The following is an 11,884-nucleotide window of genomic DNA, read 5'->3' as shown; positions in this document are numbered from 1 at the left end:
AGCGTTGTCCGCCTGCATCCCGGGTATTGTAGTTCGGGAGGTCAATTTTGCGAACGCCGAGTTTTATCTTTAATTTCTAGTTCATTTAAATGGGACGTTTAAATAGTCTCTCAACATTTTCATCGTAATTAACATCACAAAGCAGCACTATTTACGATGATCATTTTTTGGAATGTAACTCCGGAGCCAAATAAGGCAATACCTTATATAAAAAAAACCGTATGTTCCTTTACTGTGATCGCATCTGGCCGAAAATTGATCTGATTCATACATTTAAACGAGCACAGTGACCTCCCGTAGGTAAATCCCTGTATTGGCTGGCTGAGAGCTTGTGAGGCTGTTGATCCCCTAGTGAGAGAGTCGTGTTTCCCGCTCGTGTGTGCCCAAACGGCGGCTAACGCCTCCTCCTGTCAGCCCTATTTTCCCAAACCCAACCCATCACGGCAATCGCTCCGAGGAAACCTATTTACCCTAACCTGCATAATCAGCTGATACGGACAGCTTCCACTGCTTGTGTTTCATTTGACCTAGTCAATATCCGTTAAAGTCTATGAGGTGTGTTTTATTGACGCACAAGTAGCCTAAACTAACCGTTTCTCTACGGCTGGAGTTGTGAGGGACACTTCCAGTTTAAAGAAAATGCGTCTGGGATTGAAGAAATTATAGGATCCTGAGGTTATTCCAAGGCTAAAACACGCAATTCATTTTGCTAGGTAAGTAAGCAAAAATAGCTACTTGTGGTATTTTATTAACCGTAATGAGATTAACTTGTCAATGACATTCAAGATGTCATTTGAAATGTTTTTGTTGATCCTGAACTTTTAGTAAGATTATGATACATCCCGCTATATCCTGTGAAAAATGTCGTCACACATGTTGTCCGTTGCTGTGAAAATAATTAAGAAAATAATAACAGGCTAATTTTAAATCTCTATGGGTCATATGATTGAACGAGATAGTTGTTTATTGCATGAGTCATTATTACTGGCCCAATAGTAATAATTGCCAGTAGTTTAGCACCTAATTTCCCATTTGATTGCCTGGCTCGCATTAGATTTCTCTTATATTTCTCTTGTATTTTAACCAAGCTACACTATGGTTCCATATTTTAACCAGCATACACTGTATACAGTTTGAATGCTGAAATAAATTTTGTTATAGATTTTCTTGTGTTTGTGAGTTTAAAAAGTCGATAACAGACTCTTGAAATGTGATGCAGTGGTCAGAGTTCAAGTTTGATCATTTGTTATCGGAGTACAGTAACGTGAAAAAAAAACAGGTTCTGTACATTTGCTCGTTTTTTTAAATAATCAGAAATAATTCTTAAAATTAACATAGCCTGTAATAATGCTATTTAAATATAATGTAACACAAACCATATTAATATGTAATAATAATTAACATAAAGTTAGCCTCTTTGTCCTAAATTTACTGTTGCAAACAGTACCTTTGTTGTATTTTTAACGCTTCCCTCTATTTGAATAGAGAGGTATCCTAATAAATACGCGGGTTCAGGTTTTCTTTAGAATATTATATCACTTTTCAGTGCCATATTATTCTCCAATGAGGTGAATTGCCCGTGAGAACTATGACGACTATTGCGCGCCCCGTTGTCAGGGGCGCTTTTACTAACTCAAGTGTAGACCTGCAGTGACTGAGGCCATGGACAGACCAAGAGACCGTAGTGCGGGAATCGTGGTGGTTATTTGTGCGACCGTGGGGACCACGATAACTTTTCCCTAAGTAATTATACGAGTCTATCCCAGTCCAAATTGTGGACCATTGCGATGAAAGGTAAATGATTTTATTCCATTGTTGTCATTGATATATTTAATCCAATATAAGTATTAGAATTACTCGTTAATTAATTTTAGCCCGTTGCAATTTAGTAATCCTCTACTAAATATATAGCCTAGCCTAATGCAAAGATAACGACGACGTCGGCCCCTATGTAATAATTCAATTCTCCCTGTTAATCCCACTTGTCTATTTCTAATTGCTGCAAGAGCGTCGACTCATCTCTCAGGGCGATAACTACCACGGGAATAAGGGTCTAATTTAGTAAACATGCATCTTGAAAATGTGCGGTGCATCATACTTGTAAAGGTACAGTTTACACCTTCCATGAAGACAAAGCACTTCTGTAAATCACCCTGGACAAGAGCGTTTACTAAATGCTGTAGATGAAATGTAAATTTTGGATATCATCTTTGTTTCATAAGTAACCCATCTTTGCTTTTGCTTGTTAATGTATTTTGTTTTGTATTTCCTTTCTTATTTACACAAACGTTTTGGTTTATGTCATGCTGTGTGTTTGGAGCAATACTGTCACGCGAAACGCACGCAAATTATGTTTCTTAAAAGAGTAATTATTAATCCCAAAACAGCCCCATTAACTACATGTTCTTATAAAATTCCTGTTTATGTAACACATTCCAGTGAAATGTATATTTTGGCGAGGGTGCCATTTTATCGAAGACCTGTGTGTGTGAGCGTGTGCGTGTGTGTGTGCGTGTGCTTGTGCGTGTGCGTGTACAACTCACAGTTTAGCTCGTCTAACACGCTCTCAGGGTTCAAGCCAACAAACCTTTGCCACACTTTCTCTTTTAGTAGGTTACCACACTGGCGTTACCGAGGGAACAAACCACACAAGCTAATGTGCTTCACTGAAAGAAGCTAGAAAATTATGACGGTGAAAGTCTTGTCACTTCACGGGATTTGTTTTCGGAAAATGTCCACGTATTTCAGTAGTTATATCTGTGGAACAGAAATACCACTAGGTTGCATTTCCTATGGTTCGCACTTAACTATAACGCGCGTGTTGCATTATCTATGGACTTCTCAAAAGAATTAGAAAAAATAAATCTGTCCACAACGTTCAACTAGCCGACAGCATAAAAAAGAAACAAAAACATGGAGTAAAATAGTCACGCTGATCATTTCTATAATGTGATCTGAAGTTCATTATGGAGATTTATATAAATTCCTAGTCAATCATTATAATATGCATATTTTTGCTGTTGCGGACTCATGGTTAATATTAGTTTTGCCCTTCTACAATGTTTCTGGCCTGAACTAGGCCAGATATAGACCACCATAGCCCAAAATTGTGGATCCGCTTTCTGTAGCGACCTCTTTGTGTGATGGACTTGGTTTCCTTTGTATAGAGAACGATGGCTTGCCATTGTTTGTCATAAGCGGGGAGAAGGAAGTCTAACGCACGCCACGTGGAGTGCTGTCCCATTGGGATGGTGTCAGGCAGGTTCAGGCCTGCCAAACTCAGCACCTTCATTCTGAATCTGCACACCTAGCCCAAAAGCCTGCTGGGACTTAGACTGCGGAAGAAGTGATGGGAGACAGGATGGAAATTAGCTTCAAATGAAAACTAAGGGCTCATCAGCCCCCTTTTTCCAATTCATATACTAGTACTTCTTCACAGGGCATAATTGACCAGATTTGAGAAAATGACAAGGCAAAAAAATGTGTGTGCGTGCGTGTGTGTACACACACGCACGCACACACACACACACACACGCACGCACATACACACTTTATACCTGTTCTGTGTATTTTATCCATTGGCATAAGAAATATCATTCAACTCATTAAGATCCCTTGAACATCCTTTGAAGATGTAATGACTAATGAATGACATTATCCGGTACAAAGCAGTGAGTTTTTGCACTAGGCTTCGTGATGGCCAGGGTTGAGGAGATCAATAATGCCAGTTTTGTGCACGCTCTGCAGAGTGATCTACCCTCCGGTGGAGCACCCCATGTCCAAGATGTCCCAGTCCTCCACCAGCGATGAGGGTACCACCTTTGAGCACCTGTGGAGCAGCCTGTGAGTTCCCCACCCACTCTCACATCCACTTATGTTTATGCAACCTGGACAGAAAAGTCATGACTTTTATGTCGATATGATATGACTGTTTACATACCAGTGCAGCCTCTTGGCGCAGTGGTATTGGCTGATTGGCTTGTGGTAGAATCCATCTGCTGCACCTGTTCTTAAAATATAAATTACTGGTACAATTAATGTTGAAATTATTTATATTAACAGAAGGATACACAGAGCTGATTTCCCAAGTATCAACAAAATAAAATAGCACCTGATGCCTACACATGCTCCAAGGCTTCATAGAGAAATCCTTGCTAATCTTCTGGTGTTGCTCATCAGGGAGCCAGACAGCACGTATTTCGAACTTCCTCAGACGAGCCATCCAGGTGACAGGGGGCCGTCCAGCAGCCTGCCCAACAGCCGGGCCGAAGTGTGCATGGATGTCTACCAGATGAGGGACCTCAACGACAACGTCATGGTGAGAAGACGCTGGAAAGTCTTTATTAGGTGGTTAGATGTGTGGCATAATGGTCCATAGCAAATCGTCCCCCTTTGGCCACTGAGAAATGAAGGTGTTGTTTAGATTTATGTTTCCATGGGAGATGACGGCAGGGCTGTCAGTGTAGTCCTGCCGTGATGCTTGCTGTGAATCTATGGCTTAATTGAAACTGAATCCTCTTTGTAATTCCAAGCAGAATTCAGAATGAGAGCAGTGTTTCTTAAAGATCTGATTTTGTAAACTGTAGTTTGAGTTGTTAAAACATTGTTATAAACTATAATGCCGTAGGTAAAATTAAATGATTTGATGCTGTGGGACAACGAAGGTGGACAATCTGATTTTGGTTTAGAGTAGAGGATCGTTTGAAAGCTGTGCTGTATTGCAAAAAAGATATTTGAAATTTAAGGCCTTTGTGTGCGTGTTTTCGTGAATGTGTGTGTGTGCATGGATGTGTGTTTGTGTGTGTGTGTGTGTGTCTGTGTGTGTGTGTGTGTGCAAGAGACAGAGAGAGAGAGAAAGAGAGTGAGTGAGTGAATGAGTGAGTGAATGAGTGATCCCTGTGATGACTACATTTTAAAGCACTAACTCTTTCAAAGGATTCATTTAAGGTGGGAATAAAGATTTTAGATTAGACAAGACTAAAGCTTGTATAGTTGAATAGCTAAAAGTTCACAAGGCCTGGCTTCTATAAACACATGTATAGTTTACTTTAGACCTCCATGCATGCTGATATAGGCAATCAGATGCTGGCTAAGCACTACAGGAAACAATTTTGTTTGGTTGTTTTTCGTTAAAGATTGTAGCTGATTCAAACCGTGCTAAACTGATTCATAGCAAATAACTGAACCATTATTTCATGGATTAAATATTTTTACTTAATCAGTCTAGCACATCTTTTAATAATCAGCACATTGTTAAAAAAGATACACAATATATACAGATTGTGCATTTAAAAAATTAATTTTGATGGGCTTGTATAACTGTAAAAAGGTGTAAATAACATATAAAACGATGTCAGATCCACCTGAAAGTGTCCATATAGAACTTTTTCAGGTTATAAACAGCTGTGATATACTGTATATTAAATATAGTCTATTTTGTTTTCTACCTATAACCCATAAGATCAGGAAGCACCCTTTATTTTTCAAAAGGGTCTGCTGTCCTATTTGCTTATTTTTTATTCCTGCCGCACCAAGCTTGCCTGTTTTTCCCTCCGTATGGGGGAAGATTCCCTCCTCGCCGCCGTCTTTCCCTCCGTATGGGGGAAGATTCCCTCCTTGCCGTCGCCTTTCCCTCCCACTCTGCCGTGTTTTCCCTCTTCTCCTGCTCCACAGCAGGCCGGGCTGCGATCTGGGATTTAAAGAGCGAGGTTATAATGGCTTAATTAGAGGGCAAAGCCAAGCCAGGAACCCGACACCTGCTGCTTGCCTTCATCTGGGGCGCGTGTGCTGAGTGAGGAAGGGGTGTGTGGGGGGTGTGGAACGGATGGCTAGCCTGTGAAATGGCTGCACGGATTGATGCTGTAGATGACTCCAACATATAGGACTCAATGCCGGTCTTTGTTCCGTGGTTTTCCCGACAATCTTTTGTCCGACCCAAACTGCTCTTGGAGTTGTTCGGAGTTTCTCCAAGAGGTCCGATCACATTGAGCGTCAGAAGGCCAACGCTCTGACCAATATCCACTCTGCAACAAGACTACCTCATTGAGTCAGATCTTGTAATTTAGAATTAATGGTTGTATGTGCATGTATGAGTATATGGCAGATTTCTGCAGTATCAGATGATTTCCATGCTCATGTGAATATGGACCATGACATTCCATTATACTCAATTTCATGGGGAAATTGTAGCAGATCCTGTAGTCGTCATATCACTAGAGATGACTGATGTCAAGACTTGGGCTGATATATTTCCCTTGCACCACCTAAACATGAAGCTGTGGAGGCTATCATGCTGTTATTTCCTGTATGAATCTACACTGTTGTGTAGAATGCCTGTTGCAATTACGGAGCCGTGGGTGTCACTTGAGATTATATTGCTTTCGTGCAGTGTTTTTTGAAGCCTCTTCAGTAACTGAGTCATGCATTTTCTCAAGATGAAATGGAATTTCATTTTTGCTATTCTATATGCAAGCAGTCTCACAGTTCACATCTAGTCAAAGATACTCACTTTACTTGCAGACACATGCTGTTGTACCTGTGCTCCTCCAACAAAGCAAAATTGGTATCGTCCAATTCAACGGCAGGCAAGCCCAGGCCTGCCCTTACGGTTAATAAATAGTCATGAGGCCCAAAAAATGGGAGGTCCCGGATTTGTTGTTAGCTGCGGCCAGAAGTTGACAGGGCCGGGACAACCGGCGTAATATAGGGAAAACCCTCCCAGTGTCCTGTCCAGTCTTACCCGCACCCAGCCACCGTGTGAATGTAAGCGCCGAGTGGGAGATCGAAGGCAGAAGGGTCCTGGTCTCGCCACGCTCACCTGTCCTCCCTGCCAGGTCACATGACCAGCCAGGTGGGAACCTGCCCCCATCAGCTGCCCTCCCTGCGGGAACGCTACAATGCTCTGCACCGGCGACCAGACTCAGCGTTACAGTGCGGTAGGTGAGCTTCCTTCCAGAAAAAGAAGCATATCGGTCTGGGTTAGCAAAGTCGTGATGCACAGTCAAAAGTTTTTTGAAGAAATATTGTATAGTATTTCTAGCGTGGTGTAGAATATAGATGTATGTGATGATAAATAATAATGATTACTTTTTAACTAAGATATAATTTTTCATAAATTAATTATAGAGATCTGGTATCTGGTCCCTTGCACTCGAGAGCGTTATGTAAAGCATGCAGTCCTTATAAATTTAAACCTCTTATGTGTTCATGCTAGATAGTGTACAGAAGAAAGTATTAATGACATTTCCACGCTTGGCAGAAGTCGTTTTGCATTGTAACTGTTGCACTGTCAAATTCCCAGAGGTTAAGATGACACTGGGGAACTGGATGTGAGATGTTATTTTATCTTAATCCTGTTTTTGTTTCTTCCCTTGGCGAGCACTGAGTGGCACTTCTATGAGTGTGACCTGTGGGTGGATATGTGTGGATCTGTCCAGTAAGGGCACTTCTCTGAGTGTGACCTGTGGGTGGATGTGTGTGGATCTGTCCAGTAAGGGCACTTCTCTGAGTGTGACCTGTGTGTGGATGTGTGTGGATCTGTCCAGTAAGGGCACTTCTCTGAGTGTGACCTGTGGGTGGATGTGTGTGGATCTGTCCAGTAAGGGCACTTCTCTGAGTGTGACCTGTGGGTGGATGTGTGTGGATCTGTCCAGTAAGGGCACTTCTCTGAGTGTGACCTGTGGGTGGATGTGTCTGGAGATGTCCGGCAAGGGCACTTCTCTGCGTGTGACATGTTTGGTTATGTACTGTAAAAATGATGAATTCATAGCAAACTCTTGTGAACAGGATCTACCTCTACAGTAATTAGACTATTTTATAAGAGTTCCTTATTCTTTTCAGAAGAGGCACTTGAATGTTATTTGCATAACTTGCTTGAAAAGTCTATTAGTTAATTTAATTTAAAACTTCATGGAGGGATCAATGAAACATATTTTTGAATCATTTATGTTGTGCTGACCTAAACCTTTTCAGCAAAACCTGCAAATGCTGGCTATTAGGAATTTCTGAGGGGGTTTTTTATTTGGTATTTTATTGATTAATTTTACATTCCACACTATACACACACATACAGATTCACACATGATAAGTCCTAGAACATTCTCAAGCTATATGACAGCTGCAGCGTTGCAGTACAAAACCTGTGCAGTAGGGGGAAATATTTTCACACTTTGGCCCACAAGTGTTGCTCACTTAGCTGTCTTCTCGGTGGCCTGGAGCTAACCCAGCAGAGATGAGCCCAGGCACGCTGCAAAGACTCACGGCATTATGTCATGCCGTTCACATTGGCTCCCATCGCTCTACAACGCTGCCTTTTCATCCGCGATGTCCTTGATATCGACAGGACGGTAAACGGATGCACTTGGGGCCGGCAGCCGAGCGCCTCCTACCGCTCTACTGGCTTCACCTCTTCTCCTTTACGCTTATGTTCCCTGGTTTAGTTTATAAATATTGTTACATGTTTGTAGATGTTCATAAACTGACAGAAATATGGCAATAACTTAGCTAAGTTACTTGTTTTTTTAAACTGGAAGATTTTTTTCACACCGCTCTGCTTGTGTGTGTGTGCTACAGGTACACATGTACGCACACACACACACACACACACACACACGCATGCACACACACACACACACACACACACACACACACACACACACACACACACACACACACACACACACACACACACAAACATATGCACTAGTCGAATTGAGCATGATTTGACTTTGTGATCTCTAACTTCTAGAAGTGTATTACTGATCTTTTCATGTATGGCAGCAGTTGGTAACAGACACAGACATGTAGCTATTGAACTATAGTCCGTGGTCTGGGCTCATATGACAAAATGGGATGCCACTGGTAATTACTGGCTGCCCTCAAATACAGCAAAGATCCAAATGTGACCAAATGGGAGATAAGAGTAGTCTTTGCCTACGGTCAGCCAACTCTGGCTTCACTGTGTTCAGCAAAAGGTGTTGATTGGACAAATGTAAAAATGAGCACTCATGGTTGGAACACATCAGAATGAATGGCTGTGGGTGTGCATGCATTAGACTACTTTTCCCCTTAATCCGTTAGGTAGGAAAAAATGCTCAGATGGAATATGTCCATACACACAAAAAAAAACCACACACACACCTGTGTGTGTGTAAAAGAGCAACTTTGGCTTTATCTTGTTTCAACTTGTCACACATGTTTGAGCATTGTAATGAAGTATACCTGAATGAATGAGTGTGTGTGTGTGTGTGTGTGTGTGTGTGTGTGTGTGTGTGTGTGTGTGTGTGTGTGTGTGTGTGTGTGTGTGTGTGCTGGAAGCTCATTCCTCACATTAAAGATTTTGCGAGTTGACAGTGCAGGTTTGGTTTTCCCCACCTGTGCGGAAAGCCCCCTTTCAAGAAAGAAAAAAAGGCTCTTGAAAGCTGCAGGTACACGGTGGGGTGACTGGCAGATGAAGTCAAAAACCCGAAGAGCACTTAAAATGTTACAGCTATTAATTCCTTTCCCCTTAAGAGCTACACATGTGAGTGTGAGAAAAAACAGACAGATTTACTAAAGACAGAAACGCTTCCATGACAAGGTTGGCTGGTCTCCATGGTCTCACTGACAGGAAATGAAGCTTATAGTCTCAGCGTAAAGCAGAGGCTTTAATACACATTTAATGCTTAATTACAATGGCAATGTTTATTTGTTTATTTTATTCATGTTAAAATATTTTGGAAATTCTTGATGGAATTCCAATGTTCTGTTATTTTTGGCTGTGTTTGGTCCTGCGGATGAGCTGTGTTCATTGTGCTTACTTTCCCTAGAACGTAAACTCTTTTGCACACATCTTCACATGATCACCTGTAAGGTGATAAAACATAAAATACATTTTCTAATTTATTTGGTTTTTAGTAATTAATATGCCACTTTTTGTGAAACTATTGGGGGAAAAAAAACCAAATCAATGATCTTAGAATATGTTTCTGTTGCTGAAGCTTTACTCTCCTTTCTTTATCTATAGCCTTTTGTTTTGCACATTCTCACTCTCTCATTTTCCATAACTCCATAACTCTTTTACTGGGAGCATGGATGTCCCAGCCTACACCTGGAGAAGGTTCTAGCTAGCAGGAATATACTTGTGTCAGGGCTATTTCCGAGCTGAGGTCTGATGATTAGGGCTGTGTGTCCCTTCCTGTTTTCCATCCCTTGGATAAAAACATTCGTTGTCGTACTGCCAGCTGCGCTGGTCACATCTCGGGCAGAAAGACCCCAGAGCTGGAAGGACAGCGCCCTCTGCTGGGAGGGCGAGAGGACGTATACCAGCTCTCTGCGACTTTAGGGTCTGCTGGGTTTTACTGGAGCTAATGGGAAATTACTGAGGTGACTCAGGCTGGGCCTGTTGGGACGAGTTGCCCTGTGTGGGAGAGGAAGGGAAAGTCTTCATGCGTCTCCGTGAATAAACCTTTTTACCGATTGTTCTTTTTCTGCCATGCACACTTCTGATTTGTCTAGAGCTTAATAGGAGAAAGATCTCCTGTCATGCTTCAATTTCTGTGATGTCATCACCAAGTCCTTCTTGCTGATGCTAGCTTCAGGTGTCCTTTGTTTTAGTGAGTTTGCACGTTTAGTGTCGGTTGCTACGAATGACCCAAAGACTGCTTTGCATATGTTTGAGTCATTGTGTCCAAGTCTCTGTTTTAATGCATGTGATGATGTAAAATTTAATCCTCCAGAAAATTAAAAAAAAAAAAAACTGTCAAGAACCTGCTGACAATAAACTCAAGGTTTATTTAATACATATAAACACATTTGTGTCAGTGACTTTTCTCACAGTAGATAATAGACTGCTCAAGAGTCCAAACAGAGCCAAATCACTGCTTCATCTAAGGGAACTTTGTTTGTTTGGGATTCCTGCTATACAGGCACAGTGTGTTGCCTGCAATCTGCACTAGACAAGCAGCTATTTGAGCTAGTTATGGCAAAACGTGCTAAGAGGCTATGCCAGAACAAAGATACTCTCTCAACTTGATAATCTATTAGGGGTGTGGGTCTGGGGGGTGTGCCCATCTGTGTGTGCATTGATGATAGAGGGGTATGGCGGGCAATTAGACGGCTGACAGATTATGACTGTGTTTTACAACCCCCGTGCCTTGGGGGCACGGCTCCTACTCTGTGGCGTAACCAGAGCCCGCTAAGCCGAGGGAACGCCCTCCAGACTCCTCCCCTCCGATCAACGACACCCCCCCACCCCACGCTCCTCTTACCTGTAGCATTCCCCTCCTTACTGCATTTACCTGTCTCCCTTTCTACCCTCCTTCCTGCTCATTTACCTGTCTCTTCCCCTCGTCCCTCTCTCTCTCTCTCTGCCTCCCTCTCTCTCTCCCTCTCTTTTGCTCTGTCTGTGCTCAGTCTCAGTATAGCCTGCTGAGCAGCAGTATGGAGCAGGGTCTGGGGAACCGCGCCGCCTCCGCCAGCCCCTACAGCTCCGAGACCGCGTCCAACGTACCCACGCCATCCCCCTACTCCCAGCCCAACTCCACCTTCGAGGCCATGTCGCCAGCGCCGGCCATCCCCTCCAACACCGACTACCCGGGGCCGCACGGCTTCGAGGTGACCTTCCAGCAGTCCAGCACCGCCAAGTCTGCCACCTGGACGGTGAGTGGAGCTCATCCGGGGGGGGTGGGGGGTGAGCATCATGGAGGGCGATACCGAGCTGTAGGTCGTGTCTCACGTTCCACCTTCCCCTGCTTTAAGACACTCTTGTGGGTCTAGTGTCTTTCTCTCAGTCTTTCTCAAGGTTGTGCTTTTCCTCTGGTGTCTGTGGTTATGCTTATTAGGTCTGAATGCCATCAGTTAAGTATCACTTAATGTAGGAGCGCCGTGCCTAGGGCAAGTTACTATA

At 42.8% G+C, this 11,884-nt stretch overlaps 1 protein-coding gene across 3 annotated transcripts in view; it reads left to right on the top strand.

Annotated features, from left to right (window-relative positions):
- Nucleotides 1-11,884, top strand: part of tp73 (tumor protein p73) — a 29,507-nt gene that overhangs the window by 1,940 nt on the left and 15,683 nt on the right. The window contains exons 1-4 of one of the 3 annotated variants that reach the window (XM_081702990.1): nt 597-713; nt 3,748-3,843; nt 4,180-4,318; nt 11,392-11,637. In XM_081702990.1, the coding sequence (XP_081559116.1) occupies nt 3,776-3,843; nt 4,180-4,318; nt 11,392-11,637 (453 nt within the window). In that variant the 5' untranslated portion in view covers nt 597-713; nt 3,748-3,775. Of the gene's footprint in view, nt 1-596; nt 714-1,654; nt 1,795-3,747; nt 3,844-4,179; nt 4,319-11,391; nt 11,638-11,884 lie in introns of those variants that run through there. The other 2 variants (XM_027011290.3, XM_081702989.1) reach the window with 2 other exon arrangements.

Source organism: Electrophorus electricus, chromosome 20 (assembly GCF_041902795.1).
Source record: "Electrophorus electricus isolate QZ-2024a chromosome 20, ASM4190279v1, whole genome shotgun sequence".
Taxonomy (NCBI): domain Eukaryota; kingdom Metazoa; phylum Chordata; class Actinopteri; order Gymnotiformes; family Gymnotidae; genus Electrophorus; species Electrophorus electricus.
This window is presented reverse-complemented; position numbering and strand designations above follow the sequence as displayed.